The sequence below is a fragment of the Ictidomys tridecemlineatus genome, chromosome 7 (genome assembly GCF_052094955.1).
Source record: "Ictidomys tridecemlineatus isolate mIctTri1 chromosome 7, mIctTri1.hap1, whole genome shotgun sequence".
Taxonomy (NCBI): Eukaryota; Metazoa; Chordata; class Mammalia; order Rodentia; family Sciuridae; genus Ictidomys; species Ictidomys tridecemlineatus.
Genome location: NC_135483.1, coordinates 129,291,524 through 129,313,016, shown reverse-complemented (window position 1 = coordinate 129,313,016; position 21,493 = coordinate 129,291,524). Strand labels below are relative to the sequence as shown.

The 21,493-nt window shown below is 34.1% G+C and overlaps 1 protein-coding gene across 23 annotated transcripts in view; it reads left to right on the top strand.

Annotated features, from left to right (window-relative positions):
- The window catches only part of Baz2b (bromodomain adjacent to zinc finger domain 2B), a 346,930-nt gene that overhangs the window by 302,202 nt on the left and 23,235 nt on the right, over positions 1-21,493 (top strand). For all 23 annotated transcript variants that reach the window (XM_040294351.2, XM_021731270.3, XM_078017461.1 and 20 more), the window contains 5 exons: positions 868-1,082; positions 3,636-3,710; positions 4,390-4,633; positions 12,964-13,026; positions 14,147-14,291. In XM_040294351.2, coding sequence (XP_040150285.2) covers positions 868-1,082; positions 3,636-3,710; positions 4,390-4,633; positions 12,964-13,026; positions 14,147-14,291 — 742 coding nt within the window. The remainder of the gene's footprint in view (positions 1-867; positions 1,083-3,635; positions 3,711-4,389; positions 4,634-12,963; positions 13,027-14,146; positions 14,292-21,493) is intronic.

Here is a 21,493-nt window from a genome sequence, read left to right as displayed (position 1 = left end):
ATATATATATATATATATATATATATATATATATATATATATATATTATTTATTTATATATATTTATATTTACATAAATTTTTTAAAACAATTATAGTATTAGTACATTTGTAGCTAACACTAACATATTAACAGAAGATTGCATATACTGATCTAATTATTTTCACATAATGTCTCTCAAAGTTAAATGTAGGTTTGCATTAGTGTAAACCTGGTTATAAAGCTTAGGGTATATAGCCCATTCTCAATTACTCTTTTTACCTCTACATTTTAGGCAAAAACTAAATGGTATTTATCAAAAACAGAATTCATAATTCAAAAAGCAATTAGAACTCTTGTATGCCTTCTGAAATTTTTCTTTATCTCACTCAATTACTATAACGGTCAGGCTTATCAGGGCACTTGAGATCAGCACATTAAGACTCTGTATTGCTTAGTGAAGACTCAATAATTTCAAATTTATACCTCATTAAGGTACACATTCCCGGTTAGCTTTGCTTTAGATAATATTGTAAAGAGTGGAGCTTCCAGATGTACTTGTTTTTCCTCCAAACCTCTCTTTATTCAGTATACCAAGCAATAAATCCTATGACACTGTAAAGCTAGAAAACAATAATAATACTTTTGAACCTCCCCACCCTGCCATTACTGATAAAATGTCTAGGTAAAGCCTGAGAAAAGCTTCAGACAGTTAACTATAGTAAAAGAAACTTTGATAGATATGTCTTAAAACTTCTGCTAACTTCTGCCCTAGTGTATTATTTGTCAGTAATATCTAGAACATATAAATCAGTGTTTTTAATTGTACTGTTTTTTATGTTAGAAATTGTTATGATAAGTACTGATAACAATGCCAAATTTCTATAGGCTAAAACAGCTCTTGGAGAGCATTTGCTGAATGTTGGAGTGAATAGAGACAATGTGTCCGAGATTTTGCAGATTTTTATGGAAGCCCACTGTGGGCAAACTGAGCTCACTGAAAGTCTGAAGACCAAAGCTTTTCAGGCTCACACTCCAGCACAGAAAGCCTCAATCCTTGCTTTCCTGATCAATGAACTGGCATGCAGCAAGAGTGTAGTGAGGTAAGCATATGGCCAGGCTTCTCTGGTGATTTTTTTTTTCTGTTTGAATTTGTCTAATTACAACAGAGTGCAAATGCTTATAGAAAATTTAAGTTACATACTAGCACCAAGAAAATTAAAATTACACAATCTCACCATTCAGAGATGACCACTAATAATGTTTTAGTATATTTCTTTGTAGTCTATTGGTAAAAAATTAGATCATTCTACACATATATATGTGTGTGTGTATATATGTGTGTGAAACTCATTCTCTTTGTCACCTATTTTGCTTAATAATTTTGTTATTTATATAATGTCAGTTTTTTCTATTTTTTTCTGCTATAGTGCCAGAGTCTAGCACCTATGCAGAAATTCAGAATTTTTCTTTCCTTGACATCTTTGAAAATAGATGACTACCTGATTTTCTTTAGTACAAAATAGAATTATCTAGCCCTTTATTATTTGGTTGTATGCTAATAAGCCTTAGATTATTGTCACTATATTAATTTACACTTTTTTCAAAAGTACTTAATCTCATTTAAAAGTAAAAGCTGGGTACAGCAATACTGCCTATAATCCAGCAATTCAGGAGTCTGAGGCAGGAGGATAATAGCCAGTCTCAGCAACTAAATGAGACTTTTTTTTCTCCTTTTTTTTATTTTATGTTTTTATTATTAGTTGTTCAAAACATTACAAAGCTCTTGACATATCGTATTTCATACATTTGATTCAAGCAGATTATGAACTCCCATTTTTATCCCGTATACATATTGCAGATTCACATCGGTTTCACGTCCACTTTTTTACACACTGCCATACTAGTGTCTGTTATATTCTGCTGCCCTTCCTATCCTCTATTTCCCCCTCTCCCCTCCCCTCCCCTTCCCTCCCCTCCCATCTTCTCTCTCTACCCCATCTACTGTAATTCATTTCTCTCTCTTGTTTTTTTTCCCTTTCCCCTCACTTCCTCTTATATGTAATTTTGTATAAGAGTGAGTCTCCTTCCTTTACCATGCAATTTCCCTTCTCTCTCTCTTTCCCTCCCGGCTCTCGTCCCTGTTTAATGGTGATCTTCTTCTCATGCTCTTCTTCCCTATTCTGTTCTTAGTTGCTCTCCTTATATCAAAGATGACATTTGACATTTGTTTTTTAGGAATTGGCTAGCTTCACTTAGCATAATCTGCTCTAGTGCCATCCATTTCCCTGCAAATTCCGTGATTTTGTCATTTTTTAGTGCAGAGTAATACTCCATTGTGTATAAATGCCACATGTTTTTTTTATCCATTCATCTATTGAAGGGCATCTAGGTTGGTTCCACAGTCTAGCTATTGTGAATTGTGCTGCTATGAACATCGTTGTAGCAGTATCCCTATAGTACACTCTTTTAAGGTCTTTAGGGAATAGTCCAAGAGGGGGAATAGCTGGGTCAAATGGTGATTCCATTCCCAGCTTTCCAAGGAATCTCCATAATGAGAACCTGTCTCAAAAAAATAAAATAAATAAAATAAAAATGGTTGGTGATATACTTCAGTGGTTAAGCTCCCTAGGTTGAATCCCCAGTACCCCCCAAAATGTCCAAGGCAGTCTTGCACTGTCATACTTCTTACTAATGAAATAGTAATACTCTAGCATTTCAAGATTTGTGAATAAATCCATGTTCATCTTGTTCTTAGTGTTAACCACTTTACAGACTTCAATTATTTTACTCTTTTACCTGTTTAGAGAAAAGGTTCAATCTAAATATTCAGAGCCATGCATTTCTACCTTTGCTGGACATTTTAAGTTCTTTGTACATATTTTAGTAGTAATGCTATATTAATATTTCCTTTACTTTTGCTACTTTTTGTCACTATTTAAAAGAGTGTGACAATAAGTTTTACAGTATGATGAAAGAGTAATTTCACTAAGCATGGGCATGATAATTATAATACTGAGTTTCACTTTTTAAAACACATACACATACAATTTCAATATAAACTTTATACTGATGGTTTCTACCTTAAAAGAGGAAAAGCACCATTTTTCACTTATCACCAGATATCATAATATTCTTAGTTTCCATTTGAATACTTCCATACATACATTCAGATATTATCTGTACATAGGTACATATGTGCCTTATCCATATGTGTTCTGGTGGTTTTTATTTTGTTTTTGTGGTGCTAGGGATTTAACCCAGGGCCTCACACATCCTAGGAAATTGCTCTACCACTGAACCACACTCCAAGCCCTCCACGTGTGTCGATTTCCTGCTTTGATTTTGGAAATGATCACATATTAATTATTTGGAAAACCAAATGTCTTTATAAGGAAACTGGTAGATAATTCCTTTCTTGGCTTAAAGTAGAAACCATACTGAATTTTCTAATACTAATGTCAGATCCACTACTGAAGAAATTCTCACTTCTCAACATAAATGTACATACATTTATAAATGCATTCATATACATACATGTATACATGCAAAATCAATTGTATCATTTTTCCTCATCAAAATATATTAATTTGCATAGTAAATTAATATATTGCATAAATGGATTAATTTATATCTTTTAACTTTTGTATTGGCAGTGAAATTGACAAGAACATTGACTATATGTCAAACTTAAGGAGAGATAAGTGGGTAGTAGAAGGTAAACTCCGCAAGTAAGTCCATTTTATTAATCTACTTGCTTCACTTTTTCTAAAGGAAATACAATGATTAATGTAGAAGGCATGTGGCCAGAATTTACAATGGACTAGAGATTCATTGAGTTTATGTAAATAAGTCAGTTTCTCTTTTACTTTCAGAGAAGTCATGTAATCATGCTTTCTAAGATGGTTGTTGCTATCAGGTTGTTCTTGTTAGAACCAATTTGAAATGGCCCCCTTTTTTCTAACTAAACTTTACCTTTTTAGTGTGTAACCAAACTTATTGAACATTGAAACTCTGTTATCTTCTTGTCAGGAAATATCATGATAAAATTAGTCAACTTCATTGTTAAGGGGTAGTTTCTTTGTAGTAATTTGAATTGAAATTTTTTCAGTCACACGGTATAGGGATCAGAATTATCACTTAGTCATTGTTTGAATTAATCTTTTCAGCTTTCATACTTGTTATAAATGTGTTCTCATTGCCAAAATATGAAAACAACTCTTGAAAATTAATATAGACTATACTTTAGGAAACATACTTCTTAAATTTCCTAATTCTAATTTATTTTGCTAGTAGTATATTGCTTTAGAGAAGTGCCAAAAGGTATTTTTGCTTAAAACTCATATTACACTCTTTAAAAGGTATAGAAAGTAGCTTTTTATGCTATATGATTTTCTGATAAATTTAAAGGCTCAGAATAATTCATGCTAAGAAAACAGGCAAAAGAGACACTTCAGGTGGCATTGATCTTGGAGAAGATCAACATCCTTTGGGTACACCTACTCCGGGACGCAAGCGAAGAAGGAAGGGAGGAGACAGTGATTTTGATGATGATGATGATGATGATAGTGATGACCAAGCTGATGAGGATGATGAGGATGAAGAAGATAAAGATGATAAAAAAGGAAAGAAGACTGATACCTGTGAAGATGAGGTAATCAAGTTTAGGTTAATTTTTAAGATTTATGAACTACATAGTATATTGAAAATAATAGAATTTGGAGTCAAATGGATTTTGATTTGAGTATAGTTTTCACATTTATTTGCCTCAGTTTCCTCATCTGAAAATGAATACTATGATGTTTATCTCATAATTTTTTGTGTGACAGTTAAGTATATGGTATATAGCATGCCTATATATAGAAAGCAACTTAGACTGAATGAATGAAATAGTTTTTCTTTGTATATACAGTCATATGCTGCATAATTACATTTCCATCAATGGCTGACTGTATATAACATATATAAAACAGCCATCATAGTCATTTTACGCGAGCATATTTCGTGATGTTCACACAACAAAGACACCTAATGATGCATTTCTCAGAATGTATTCTCGTTGTTAAGTAGCTCCTAAATATAGTTACTTGAGGAATCTACAAAGAGCTATGTAGATTCTTAATTTTACATATGCTCTTTAATTCTTTTTTTTTAATAAATTTTTTCCCAACACAATTTTTTATTTATTTTTTCACATCTTCACACATTTTTTATAATTTTTTCCCTAAAGCAATTTTTAATTTTTTATTTTGCTCTTTAATTCTGTCAACATACTATGTTACATTTGTAATGCACAGACATCATGCCTTTGAAAGTATTGTCAGGTTATACATGCTACACACCTGTGATCCCAGAGAATAAGGAGGATGAGACAGGAGAATCATAAGTTTGAGGCCAGGCTGATCAACTTAGTGAGACCCTGTCTCAAATATTAAAAAAAATTAAGCCTGGTGTGGTGGCACACACCTAAAATCCTAGCAACTCAGAAAGCTGAAGGATCACAGAAGGATCTTAGCAAGGATCAGTATCTTAGCAAGACCATCAGAAACTTAACTGTCTAAAAAAATAAAGAAAGAAGAATGAGGATGTGGCTCAGTAGTAAAGCATCCTGGGTTTGATCCCTAGAACCAAAATACATAAATAAAAGTATTATCTGGTTTAGTGAAGATGATGTAATTTTTCAAACACCAATTATTATTTTTGTAGTTCCAGGTAATTTTTATCAAAATGAATAAAGCACTGAAAATTCATTCAGAGAAGTCATGTAATCATGTTTTCTATCAGTTTGTTCTTGTTATAAATAGAACCTATTCTGAAACTACCTCCCAAATTCCAAATTCTTCATTCAGTCTTACTGAGGAAGATTTTCAAAAAGAAAGTGTAGTGTGTGACTTGACTTAATAGAAAGGGGTATTTACAATGTGCTAGGCAGGTGTACAGGAAGGGCATTTAGACTTTCTGAGAAATAAACTCCTACAAAGGGTTTCTGGACCCATTAGGTGAGTCTCACAAACTAGGATGGATATTAACCTGCAGGGAAATCTAGAGAATATTCTTGGCCCAGGGGAATAGAGTGAGTACAGAAGCAGGAAACCACTTGCTTAAGGGGAATTCCAAGTGCTTCAGTGTTTCTGGACAGTCTCACACCAAGAACAAAGAACTAGGATTTTATGCTTTTAAAGTGATGGGAGCCCAGGAAAACTGTATAAATAAACAGGAAATGACAGAATGGTCAGATTTGATTTTTAAATTGCTCACTCTGGCAGCTTTGTAGGAGTTAAAAATAAGCAAGAGCAATGTCAGAGAAGCAAAAATCAGTCATGAGATATTGTAATAGGTGAGTTGCAAAGGGTCTGAAACTAGAGTAGTGATAGTTGGCATGAAGATTCAGTAAACATTTAGGAAGAAGGATGAGGAGAATATGAAGATGGCCTATGTAGGTTGACAGAGAGTAAGATTTATTTGCAACTATCTTGCTTGGGAGAGTAGAGACTAAATAGATAATTGGAGGTAGGCATCTTAAGGGAACAGATAACCTATCATCATTTCCTCTCAGTTTATTTTGGACATGGGGAGATTAATTGCCTTTAGAAACCTGAAGCCTGAAGAGAAGTTCAGCCTTGGAATATGGACTGGGATGTTATTAGCACATGAGCAATAGTTTAAAACCAGGAGGTAAAGAGTTTGCATAGTCAGATCAGTTTAGTGAATAGAATAGTGGGCTGAGGTTGGAACCATAGGGTATGTATGTCAGTATTTAACAGCAGCCCACAGGGCTTCTTTTTCCAAAAAGGAATAGTCAGAAAGGTTGGAAATTTCTGTAAGAGATTCAAGGTTCCAACAGCACCTCCAGGTTCAATAATTCACTAGGATAATTCACAGAATTAGCATATACTTGAACTTAGGGCTATGAATTATCGCAGTGAAAGGAAATAAAGCAAGATCAACAAAGAACATATGGGGTGAAGTCCAGAGGAAACCAGTGCAAGCTTCCAAGAATTTCCTCTCATTGAAGTCGCACAGGATGGGCTTCCTTCTCCCAGCAACAACAATGTATATAGACTATTATTTACAAAAGAAACTTATTAGAGACTCAGTGCCTGGGTTTTTTGACTGGGGCCAGTCATGTACATATCCTTTAAACAGCATGTGCTGAAATTCTCAACTCAAAGAAATGCAGGTTCAGTATAAACCATATTGTTAGTACAAATAGTTTAGGTACAGTAAGTCTATCTTATCTGTTGGAATGGGGGAAGCCTCCCAAATTCTAAGCTCTTATTTGCAATCCAAAGGACCAATTTTCTAAACAGGCCCTTCAAAGGATAGCAATCAGGCCTTACTATGTTAGTCTTTTCTATACATGTAATAATAACAGAAATCAAGAAAATTAAGCATTTGAGAAAGAAGAGAGTGAGAAATCATATTAAGACAACAGGAATCTAGTGTGAGGACTATTTATTGGATTTAGCAACACAGAGGTCATTAGTAACAAATGCCAGCACAATTTCATGAAAACAGCAAGACCTGACAACAGGCTAATAATTGGTTAATAACATTAGAAAGTGAAGATGACTGTCTCAAGCAGTATGCCTCAGAAATTTTTTTTTAAAAAGGTAGTTCCTTGAGGATGACATAAAACCAAGGAATTTTCAGGAGTGAAACACCTTGTGATGATTTTTTTTTGTTGTTGAAGGGAAAGAATCAGTAAAATGAGGAGAGGGAAATGAAGATTTAAGAGAAGAATTAATAGTACAGGGTTCTAAAGATACTGGAGAAGTTTTAGTCATAGTGAAGAAGCTACCTTTGAAGGGTGGGCCAAAGGGGAAAAGGCAATGTCATAAAGATATATGTATACTGTGTGTATTTAGGGAAAGCTACCATAAGCCAGGAAAACATATATGCATAAAAAATTGAAGTTCACCTTTTACCAGAAAGAAATGCTAGGAATAATGAAAAGGCTGCAGAATGACACTCAGAAATCAATGTTCAGCAAATCATGCTCTCATTCCTCAATGCCAGAGTATAGTGTACATTACAGTATTGTTGACCATATGTATGTTTTACAGCATCTCTCTAGAACTTGTTTATATTGAATAACTGAAACTTTATACCAGTTGAATAGTAACACCCTCCGTTTTTCCATCCCAACCATCCTCTGACAGTCACCATTCTATTCTCTGTTTCTGTGAGTTTGAATGTTTTAGATAACCTCATATGATTTGAATCATCTAGAATTTAACTTTCTGTGACTGCTTAATTCAGTTATTATTTCTTCAATATTCATTCATGTTGTGTCATATGGCAGGATTAATTTTGTAAGTCAGGATAATATTTCATTGTATGTATATACCATATTTTGATTATCCATTCATTTGTCAGTAGACACTTGGGTTGCTTCTACCTTTTACCTATTAAAAATAAGGCTGCAAAATGTGAGAGTACAAATATCTCTTGGAGATCCTGATTTCAGTTCTTATGGATAAATATTCACAAGTGGGATTATGCAATCATATTGCAAATAGTTCTACTTCTTAAGTTTTTGAGGAACCTCCATATTGTTTTCCATAGTGGTTATACCATTTTAAATTCTCTCCAATAGTGCAGAAGTGTTCCAATTTCTCTATAATGCTACCAATACTTTTTTAATAATAGACATTCTAACATATATGTGATGATATCGCATTGTGATTTTGATATACATTTCTCTGATGATAAGTAATATTGAACATCTTTTCATATACCTGTTTATTATTTATTTGTATATATTTGAGAAATGTCTGTTCAGATCCTTTGCTCATTTTTTTCATCAGGTTGTCTGTTTTGTTTGTTTGTTTTACTATTGAATTATTAGGAGTTCCTTGTATTTTTTGGATATTAACTACTTATCAGATACATGGTTTGCATATATTTTCTTTCACTGTGTTAGTTGCTTTTATAGCTTTGTTTTTTAGTTGTTTCTTTTACAATGCAGAGCTTTTAAATTATGTGATCCTACTTATTTCTTTTTGCTTTTATTATTCTTTTCGTGTCATATCCAAGAATTCATTGCAGTGAATTTTACTTTACAATAAAGAGTACCAATCTAAAAAAGGAGACTACATGGAGATTCATTACTAAAATCAATTATTTCATAATGTTGTCTCCTTGTTTCCTTCCTTCCTTAAACAAATTTGCTGTGTTGCTTAGTCCTTATACTCCTGGGCTCTAGCAATCCTTCTATCTCAGCCTCCCAGGCAGCTGGGACTACAGGCATGCCACTGTACCCAGCCATATGTTGTACTTTTTAAATCATTGGATCATATACATTCATCCTATGACAAATAATTTGAGAGGTGTATAATCGGTTATCTGAAATGTAATTATCCAAACAAAAGATACCATTTATAAGTAATCTGCTTCATTTAGCAAGTGGAGCTGTTTCCATAGCAAGAATTAAAACATTTCTAACTAAAATGTATCATCTTTTCACAAAATTAGTATCCCTTTCAGCATATAATATTATTTTTGTGTCAACACTCATGAATTTGGCAATCCAGTATTAGGATTTCAGAGGGTTCTACTGGGTAGTTATCCCACTAAAATTGTTTGTTTCACCTGGCTTCTACTTATATGCAGAGAATTTATAAGCCATATATTCTTTCTACATAGACTATTTCAAAATCCTTATTGGTTCTCAGAGAAGATATGTCTTTGAAGGTAGTATTTTATTTTTTTAATGAGTGTTTAATTAGAATGTTAAATAGATTATAGACTTTTAATTGCAAGTATATATTTTGTTATTAATGTGGAAAAACAATTCAAGACTTTTAAAAGTAATAAATATTTTGGGATCTAAGAAGTCAAATTAACATTTCCTTAAATGATTTAAGCTATACTTGATAATAAGGAACTGGCAGAAGCTTATCAAATTTCAGTAAATAAAATTTTGACCACTTAATGAACCTGATTGATAAATTGAGCATATTAGTTCTATAAAATAGTTTGGGCCTCTAGATTAAGTTATAGGTAGAGTGTCAGTACAGTAGTTATATTTCTTAAAGGATTAATCCCAGGGAGGTTTTCCACTGACATCCTATGATCCCTTTCAATTAATATATATTGCCCTTAAATAAATCATAGCACTTTGTCTTGAAGATGATTCCCTTTTTTTCTCACTCTTTTTAAAAATTTTTAAAAATTTATTCTAATTTGTTATATATGACAGCAGAATGCATTTCAATTCATTTACAGCACAATTTTCATATCTCTGGTTGTACACAACTTAGAGTCACACCATTCTTGTCTTCATACATGTACTTAATTTCTTCCAACATGGACTTTTTCCCTGTTAGACTTGTGTTGAGACCTATATGAAATCTAACCTTAGAAGCTGGCATGTAAGAGATAATGTATACAATTTAATTATGGCCGTTTTTGCTTGAGAAACCAGAACAGGGATAGATCTTGAGTTCTTAGTTTTGATGTTATTCCCACTTTTCTCTCTTCTCTTTCAAGTTCTTTTATGTCTCTTAAATAAGGACTATTAGCCAAAAATCTTTAAATAAAACGTCTGTAGATGTATTCTTTCTTTTTCATCATGAGAAAAGTCTTTAAAAATTACATTTGTGGACTGGGATATATGTCAGTGGTAAAGCACTTACCTAGCATGTACCAGGCCCTGAGTTTTATCACCAGCACTGGAAAAAACAATTACATTTAGTTAATTTGACCAATACATGACTACTTTGATGTCTTAGTCCAAATATTTATCAGAAGGTCACTTTAGAATCAGTATTTAAATATCTATTTGAGAGTCAAAATTTAATAGTCATTGAGCCTGTTGTCAGTGTTTTAAGATTTCTTTTAATCCCAATTAGATTTTATGTTACTGTTAGCATAAATAATATGCCTAAATGCCTCCATAACTTGGTCCCCTAAATTTGGATAAGGAATACATAAATAATAAACAATGGTAAAACTATTGAGACCTTTTTTTAAATTTTCTTTTATTAAGCAGGTAGCCACATTTATCTAGAAATATATATTCATGAATATTATATTCATGAATGGTTGGTGGGCACTATGACTTTGTAAAAATGCTTATACAAAGTTAACATTGGAATCTGGGCACAGCAGCAAATGCCTGTAATCCCAGCAACTCAGGAAGATGAGGCAGGGGAATTTTAAGTTTGAGGCCAGCCTTGGCAACTCAGTGAAAAAACCCTTTCTTAAAATTTAAAAAACAAGCTGGGGATGGTAGAGTGCCCTTGGGTTCAATCCTCAGTACCACAGAAGAAAAGGAAAAAAAAGAAAAAGAAAATGAACATCAGAGAAAAAATGAACATCAAAAACTAATTTGGGGGCTGGGTTTGTGGCTCAATGGTAAAGCACTCACCTAGCATGTGTGAGGCCCTGGGTTCAATTCTCAGCACCACATGAAAATAAATAAATAAAGGTATTGTGTCCAGCTATAACTAAAAAAAAAATAATATTTAAAAAAAAACTAATTTGGGGGCAGTACAAGGGTTGTAGCTTAGTGGTAGAGTACTTGCCTCGCACATATGAGGCACTGGGTTTGATTCTCACCACCACATAAAAATAAATAAATAAGCAAAATAAAGGTATTGTATTGCATCCATCTACAACTAAAAATATATATATTAAAAAAAACTAATTTGGGGGTTGGGGGCATAGCTCAGTGGTAGCATGCATAAAGCCCTGAGTTCAGTTTCCAGCACCACAAAAGAAAAGAGAGAGGGTTTTTAAAATATTTTTTTAAATTGTCAATCAATCTTTATTTATATGTGGTGCTGAGAATCAAACTCTGGGCCTCACATAAGCCAGGCAAGTGCTCTACCAATGAGCCACAACCTCAGCCCTGAGAAAGAGGTTTTAAACTAAGATGTGCACTTCTTGTTAAATAACCCTGTTAATTACTTACATCTTTTCTTAATTTGCCCTCATAAAAATCTTATTTCTATTAGTTGCTTTCAGATCTGGTTTTAGTTAGTCCTCACAAAAATTTTATGTTACAGATAATGTTATCACCAATTTATAGTTCATGTAATAGTATTAGAAAAATTCAATAATTTATCTATAACAAGTAGTACCACTAACATACAAAAAAGCCTGTGTAGTCTCTTTGCTTCCCTCTAAAACATAATTTGGAGGTAGTTATTTTATTTCCCCTTTCTAGAATGAAAAATTTCATATATAAAGAAATTTTCTGTTTATGTACAAAGTTTGGGGTACTATTTTTACTCTAAAGGCTTAATAAGTTCAAAACAATTTATCTTCACTCTAAAGATAATTTATTTGGCTAATAGTACCCTTATTTTTCTGATCTCCTAGGTAACATCTTAACATCATAATATATTCTTTCCTTCATTTCTCTTACCCTACACTCTTGAAAGGCCTATATCCCCTCTCTTCCTTGAGTCATTACGATAGTTAACTAGCTAGTTTTGCCCATTTTAGTCCTTTCTCTGCTCCAGGACACTTTATATCTCAATTAATCTTTGTAAAGCACAGTTCTGATGTTTAACTTCCCTCAAAGGATCATATTGTTGTCCACTGCCAGGCATTTACAATGCTGCACAATATGACCCTAAACCCATCTTGCCCCTTCTCCATCTTATGTTTTCATGTGAAAGTATGTCAAACTCTTTCTGGAATGTTTTCTTTTTTTCTCTGATTTATAAGTTCTTAACCTTGCTTTAGTCACTATTTATATTTATATTTATATAGCCTCTATTGTGTAGATTTCCACTAGACTCCCATGACTCCTGATAACTTAAGGTCCCTACTATTTGATGTTTTGCTTTGTTTAATGTTTTATGTCTCTTTACCACATTATTAGCTTAGACAACAAGAACTGAGTCTTAATCCTTTCCTCAGGGCTTCTGCTAGTACTTTGCATATAGAAGGCATTCATTGGGGGGAGTCCAATTTAATACATATATCTTAAAAGCAGATGAATGATATATTGTATTTTATTATGTATAGGATGAAGGTGACCAAGCAGCAAGTGTTGAAGAGCTAGAAAAACAGATTGAAAAACTGAGTAAAGTAAGCACTTTGCAGATTAATGTTTCCATTTTTTGTAGTGTTTTAAAAATATATATTGAATGGGATTAGCTTTTCTTACTCCCAAGTCAAAAGAAGTTTTTTTGTGAGTAATTAAAATGAAGAACTCTAGAAAAATTCTCATAATTAAACCTTAAAATATTAATGTAAAAAATATTAATGCCACCACTCAATCAGAATCTGTGAAGAAAAGGTCCTATATTCTTCAGTTCTTCATATAAGTACAAAGTATCAATAAAGGCATGGCTTTATTTCTTGAAATTAATTACTCAAAAAATGTAGTTGAGGGGCTGGGCAGTAGAGCGCTCACCTAGCACATGTGAGGCCCTGGGTTCAATCCTCAGCACCACATAAAAATAAATAAATAAAATAAAAGTATTGTGTCCAACTACTATTAAAAAATAAATATTAAAAAAATGTAGTTGAGTTTTATAGTAATTATTTCAGCATCATAGGTTTTATTTTAAATTATTACATTTGTGGATTTTATTTGCATTGGATTTATAAATAGTACATATTTATATAATTACCATTAAAAACCAAATTTCAATAGCATTAGTGAAATTTACAATGAACTTTTTATAAGAAAAAATGAATTTTTATGAGTATTGAGATGCCTGTATATTTTAATGACCAATTTACAGATCTATCTCAAAATTTAGTCAAATGTCACCTAGATTTGTAGCATGAATACAAAAATAAGCAAATATAGCCTTGGTCAATTACATATATAAGTATTGTTGATCTTACCCTCTCTCTAATGATCTATAGAATTGAGCCATTTTGCTTTGGCTCAAAAAAATAATCATATATAAGATCATGTTTTACATGTTAAGGCATGATCTACTTTAAGATACCTGACAAAATGAAACTTATCCTTTTAATCTAGTGGAATAAAATATTCCATTTTTTCTGAAAATAATTTGTCTTTATAAATGTTACTAAAATTGAAGTCAACCATGTCATATTTAACCTTTTGCTATCTTTTCCCAGTAGTGAAATTTATCCACTTTAAAATCATAATAGGTTTAAAGTCGCCCATCTGTTAATTTTTAAAGCCTTTAGCATCCATAATGTAATTATACATACTGTTTTTTAACAGCAACAAAGTCAGTACAGAAGGAAGCTCTTCGATGCTTCTCATTCATTACGTTCGATGATGTTCGGCCAGGATCGTTACAGACGCAGATACTGGATTCTTCCCCAATGTGGGGGGATTTTTGTAGAAGGCATGGAAAGTGGTGAAGGTAGGAACTATTAATCTGTTACAAAGTACAATCTTAAATAAGAAACCGTATTTTTTCAAACCCTGTTACTTTTTCAGTGTATTTTGTCCATCCATAATCAAGTGTGCTTTATTAATAAACATTGTAAAATCTTGACTTCTATTCCTTTTGAACTTATAATGCTCCTTTCACTGATAGGTATTTCCTTCTTGCCCCTGAGTTTTCTTCTGTCAGTCTTTCTGACATTAAACATAAGGTATTCTGTTTCTTGTTTAGTGGACACAGATCTTGCCTAACCTTTAGATGCTGCACTAGGATTTCTTTTTTTCCAATTTAAACTTTCAATTATGAGGCTTATTCTTTAATTTTCTCAAAAAGCATTCAGCCCAACAGTACCCCTGCAGATAACTTTCTATTAAGGTCCTTATTATAATCCTCATTCATTTCAAAATCTTGTTCATATTTGAAATTTGTGATCACATCTTCCTTTCTTGACTTTTGTGTTACCACTAATCTTTCCTAATACACCTTTAGACTATTTTGCTGGCTTCATTTCTGCTACATTAACTGGCACAGTATGCTGTATATTTATGCTCAGTGAACTTTCTCATATTGAACTTTTCAGAACTCTATGTCTGGGCATTTTTAAATGTCTGAATTCTGATGGGGCCAAAAGTGTTATGCCAGGGTTTATAAATTTTGTCATGTGGCAATTGACCCATGGTGGTATGTGGAGGCATAAACTTCTTTCAACATATTTTTCAAGTACCCACAGTAAGCTAGGTAGGCACAGCAGGAAGCACAAAGTTATATGAAACATAATCCATGCCATGTAGCATTTATAGTCCAATGTGAGAAAAGATTAGGTAATCACATAGATGATTATAGTAGAAATAATAAACAAGGTGGTTGTTTAAGCTTTTTCTTTTCGTAGTAGAATCAACCTTTTAATGAAAATTTTGTGTAAAACCCAATATCTAACAAAAACTGATTTGTTCTTATCAATAAATTTGGGGAAACCTTAGTCTTTCTAATTAGGTCTCTGTCCATTTGCTTCCCAATACAGAACCAGCAACTTTGGTGAATACTGGGGCATTCTGTAATTTAATGAATAAGCTCAGAGCCATCAACGATAAAAGCAAGGGCTTAAAAATCTCAATGAAGGGAAAGGTTTTCTAGCCTACTTAATTCAATAAGCAACAAGACCATTATGATTTCATTGTAGTTTCTGGCACACATGGGCATCTCTGCCTCTAGATGTGACCTCTTTGAGGACTAATTTAGGCAGGGTAACTACACAAAAATAAATACCCTGGAAGCAAACTACACATTAGATTGGAATAAGAAAGGATAGAGAAGCCAGTGGTGAGATCATTCCAGAAGCTTAGCTGAAAAGTAGGAAGACCCTAAACTTAAGTATAAACAGAGGTAACAGGAACAAAGAAAGAGATCTTGAAGATTGCTCTAAGAAATTATTGAGGGTGATGCAGGAAAAGTGGAATCAGAGATAAATTTGATGACTTGATCCTCAGTATAAAAAATTGTGATGCCTTAAACAAAATCAAAGTCAAGAAGAAGGGTTATTTGTAATGAAATTTAATAAAAGTTTTAGTATAGAAATCTAAATAAAACTGAAAATATTGTAAGTCATTTGGAGTGCAGAGCCTGCTAAAGCTTAAGAACAGATAAAGAAATGCCCAAGTGAGTAGCTGTTTACATTGGTTTGATTAGAAATCACCTGAGATTCTTAAACAAGACCAATCTGAGCCCTATCCCAGACCATTAAATATTCTTCAGTTTGATTAAGAGCCACATCATTCTCTGGGCATGTGAACCTGAAGTTATCTAGGACATCAACTTTTCTTTCAAAATACTGAAATTATCAGTCCCTTTGCAACATACTGAAATTAGTCCTTTATCAATATATAACTCAGTTATTACAATCCTCCTCAATTTCTCTATGTACAATTCCCTCATTCTGTTATGTTCTTTCACCACCTACTCCAAAATCTTGAATGACACCCTATTGCCTATAGGATGATGTAATAAATCTGTACTTAGCATCCAAGTCTGTGTACAAATCTGACTTCAAACTATCTTTGCACTGTTCTCTAATAAAAATTCACCTAAGCCAAGCCAGGAGTGGTAGCACAAGCATTTAATCCAAGCTATTCAGGAGGCCAAGGCAGGAGGATCACAAGTTCAGGGCCAGCCTATGAAATTTTACAAGACTCTATCCAAAAATAAAAAGGACTGGGTATAGCTTAATGGTAAAATGTTTGCCTAGTTTGATCCCCAGTACAATAATAATAATAATAATAATAATAATAATAATAATAATAATAATAATAATAAAATGTTTGCCTAGTTTGATCCCAGTACAATAATAATAATAATAATAATAATAATAATAACAACAACAACAACAACAATAATGAAAAATAATTCAGCTTGGTTAATCTACCTACTTACTATTGCTCAACACGTGTATTCCTCCTCCTATGTCTCTGTGTTACTGTGCTTGGCCAAATCCTGGTCATTATAACAATAATCTGCCTTTTCTTCAACCATCTAAATTTTATTGATCTTTTTTGATATGGCTGAAACCCTAACCCTTCCATGAACTTTCCAGCTTATTTAAGTGGAACTAATTTACTATGTGTATACTCCTAGAAAACCAAATAATTAATAATGACATTATTTTGGCATATTGCTCTACTTATTATTACTATTTACTTATATTATTTAAATCTTATAATCTAATTTGTATTACTTTTTATTCTCTATGGTACTTTATACCATGTATAACAACAAAGTTTATTAACAGAGCACACAGAATCTCCTGAGCCTTGATAGTGGTTCCATAGGGGATGTGCCCTCTCCAGTAACAAATTCAACAAGCAACAAGACCATTCTGAGAGAGAACCCCTGCCTTTCATAGCATTGAACATTTTAGATCATTCTAAGAAAGATACAAAACCCTTTATTTTTCTGAGAAATAATAGAGGACCCCTGAGCTAGGGGTATGAATACCAGGGCCAGTGTCTGTATACCAAGGGCCCAGGAACAGTGCTAACATCAGCTAAGGATTCTGTTGTTCAGTGGCTAAGCTAGCTTGCTGGTCCTGGGGCAAAGGAAGGATCAGGACTTTGAGCTAAAAACTAATGGCTTATTCCCTTTCAGTCCACCCCCTGACCCTTGGGTTAGCTCATTTGCAACAGGAACCAGCTGGGTGTCCACACCCCCCAGTACTAAGGATTGAACCCAGAATATGCTAGGCAAACACTCTTCCACTGGGTATATCCCATCTCTTTTTGTTTTTTGAGACAGTATTGCTAAGTTGCCCAGGCTGGCCTCAACTTGCAATCCTCCTGTGTCAGCCTCTTAAATAGCTAGAACTATAGGCATACATCACCATACCAGCTCAATTGTATGTTTAAATAATGCTTTCAGTATTCATTGACAGTGCTAAAAGAGACATAACCAGACAAATTCCAAAGCAAACAACATGTTGCCACGTTAGGAAGTGTGGAGCTTACCTGAGTCATTTGGCCTTATATCCAACAAATGGTCCAGAGCTACACAATTATATAATACTATTTGGGCCAAAAATTTGATGCTTATTTGTTAAGAGATAAGAGCCATGCCTTCTCAATTGTTCCCCCCAGGATAGCTGGTTATGGTCAGACCTCTGCTTCAGAGGAGCATATTCAAGAAAAAAGTCCTTGTGCAAAGTAATAAAAGCCTATATCCCTTACACCTGCAGGGAAGCTCTGATGCTGGTAATAAAGACCACAGCTGAAAAGTTCAACAGTGCCCTTTGGGTTTTGAGTCACTACAAAATGTCTCCAAGTTACTTCCAAAGTGTGTAGTATTATATATCCAGGTGGGAAGCAAGAAGAGCCTACCTTTCACATAGGAAGCACCTAGAGTTCTAACCTGTGATCACTGACCTTGTCAATGCTGCATTTTCTATCCACTTCTCATTTATTTTTCCCTGGAGTTAGCATACTGCCAGCATGCTATTAGTTGGACTCAACTGGAGGTCTAAAGTAGAAGTTGAGAGTTTTGTGCCACTTTTCAATAACCCTGATGTTGGGTACACTGGAAGTCTAGATAAGAGTGTTTCTTTTGACTTGAGAAGGTAAAGAGAGTTTTATATAATGTAATTAATAAGAACAGAATTATAGAAGGCCAGGCAAATGAGGACCAGATAACAGTAATTTCTGTGGTGTACCTTGGAGTAGACATCTGGAAGGTACTCTGCAGGCAAATAGGTTGAGGATGACAAATTCAGTATTGTCATAGCTTTGTATTATGTCATTGAGTGAGTACAGAGTTTGTTAATGTCTGTAAGAAAGATGAAGTGAGTTACTTGTATTCCAACCACCCTTGCACCTTCTTTGGTCAGGCACATTTATGCCCAAGTCCATCAATATCTTCTGCAGTGTTCATATGGTCTGTCCTTTTCCTCTGGAACAGAAACTTTAACATGAAACCAGGAGTTGTCATTTTTTCACCAAAAGTGTCCTCCAGATTCGAGGTGCTCTGTGGATATAAGGACTACAGGAAAAATCTCCCACTTTTAAAATAAGCATACAACAAAGATTTAGAGCTCTTTGGAGTAAGAATGTCAAAATTCCCCTTCTTGTGGGTATGGCTAGCAAGTGCCATCAGGAAAGCAGGAGAGAATCCAAATGTATATTCATTTATTCATTTGTAATATGAAAGCCACAACAACCTTTTAGGCATCTATTGAAAATACAAAAGTACTTTACAAAAGTACAAAAGAGGAAAGAAACTTTGAGGTATAATCCTCCATTTCTGCTCCTTGACTTCTGAGTCTAAAGAACTTCACCAAGATTTAAGGACCTATATGAGGTATAAGCAGTTGTTCAAAGTTTAAAGAGCGGAGGAATCCCAGACCAGTCATTGTTGAAGGAGTTGGTGGAGCCATCTTTCAGAATACTATTCTGAAATGTCTCCATCTTAATGGTATGTATATTGTCCGTACATGCAAGAGGCACAGCAATTTCACATCCAAAAAAGGTATATATCATTCATCAGCTTGAGGAAGTGAAATACCCACAAACTAACAAATGCTTTCAGAGTCTCTTTGGTGGAGACTTATACACATACTTACATTTCTAGTGTGAAAGAGCCAAACAGGGTTATTCAGGTTTGAAATGAAGCTGCTGATTACCCCTGCTTGAATCTATTCTTATATAAGAAATGCAGTCTCTTTCTCCAGTAGGGGTGAAACATTGTCATACAGTGTTGTCAGGCCTTATAAATATGGTGGGTTTTGTTAACATACATGGCCAGTAGTTATAGAAGGTACCAGCAGAGGTCACAGTAAATATTTTCAGCTGATATATAGACCTACTTGTTTGGGATTTAAATAACCAGTATTTTCTTGCCAGTTAATGTAGTCTGATAAAGGAATAACTAGAGTTCACACAAAAAAGTCTACATGCAGCTGAGTACAGTGACATATACCTGTAATCCCAGAAACTCAGGAGGTTGATGCAGGAGGATCACAAGTCTTCGACCAGTCTAAGCAATTTAGTGAGACCCTGTCTCAAAATAAAAATAAAATGTTGGGGATGTGGCTCAGTGGTAACACATCCCTGGGTTCAATCCCTAATACTGCACCAAAAAAAAAAAAAGTCCAGAAGTTTTTACAGTGATTATGATTCAGTCTTTCAACTATAAGTAATACTGAACCCAAATCCCAGTAGAAGAACCAGTTTTCCAGAGCTTTTTCAATAAGGATCTATTGTTTTTCAGAATAATAGATACTTAGTCCTGCATTTCTAGCAGTCTCATAAATTTTCGAGGCTCTTCTCCTTTCCAGCATGATGATCTGAGGAGTATGTTTCATGACCTCTTAGAGGGGAAACCAGGAACTCAGCCCCGTCCTTACTCCATTTAGAAGAACTCAGATTTAGAAACAAAGAAGCCTGGCATAAAGAGTTAAATCAAATCATAAAGTAGAGCTAATGACCATGAGTATTCTTGTCTTGATCCCATATTAAGAATCCAGATGATACAACATTCTTTCTTTGGCTGTATTCTTTGCATCCTTACAGGGTTTGTGGGAATGAAGCTTAATAATTCTCCTGTGGACCTTCTCTATCTAATCATCTAATGATTCCATCTCTCCTAGCAATTGCTAGAGCCTATAAACTATTTGATAATCTGTCTCATATGTCTCTTTTTTTTTAAAGAGAGAGAGAGAGAGAAATTTTTTAATATTTACTTATTTATTTTTTTAGTTTTCGGCGGACACAACATCTTTGTTTGTATGTGGTGCTGAGGATTGAACCTGGGCCGCACGCATGCCAGGCGAGCGCACTACCGCTTGAGCCACATCCCCAGCCCACATATGTCTCTTTTTCATAGTCTCAATGGGCCTTTCAAGTTTTGGAATAGAACCACATTCCCACATTCTAAAATTAGGCAACCCCTCAATTTCTGTCTTGTCATTCTTTCTGTTTATGAGCAATATAACATTTATTGATGTGAAGAAGACATCACCAGAACTGTAGTCAATCTATCCTCTTCTTAGTTCCTTCTTTCATTTGGAGTAGAAACCTGTACCACTTATTAGGCTCTCTCTTTCCATTTCCTGCCCTATGATAAAACATGAATGATCTAAAAGAACTATTTCATTTATAACAGTATCTCCCAGGTGAAGAAATAAAATCAAAGTCATTGTCCATTTAGAAAGACCTGCTCTGAATCAGTTATTCAACATTCTCTGTGCTAACATCATGTTGTCTAGTCTGGTCCTCTCAGAACCTGGGTTGTCTTATAATCATACTAACACACCTAGTTGTCTCAGGATAGCTACATCCTCTGTAGATCTAGTTCAGATTACATTCCAAGAGACTCAGGGAAATCACCCCAGTGGGATATGGATTATCATTGTTACTATGCATCCAGACCAGAAACAGAGTGGCAACATATGCCCCAGTACTATTAGTCAACCCAGACTGCTCATTGTTTAACAGGGTCTTGCTTTAAAAGCTGATGAATTTCCTCCTGCTGTTGATCATACTCGGGCTCCTCTGTGCCAGGCTTCACAGCAACTGGCTTCATATCTAAAGTGATAAGTTGCCTCACAAAGAGTGGAGTTTCCCCTGTATTCCCTCCTAACAGGGCATCTGTTATCCTTTTTAGTTCACCCTCCTCCTCAGGACTCATGAAAGTCTTTAAGC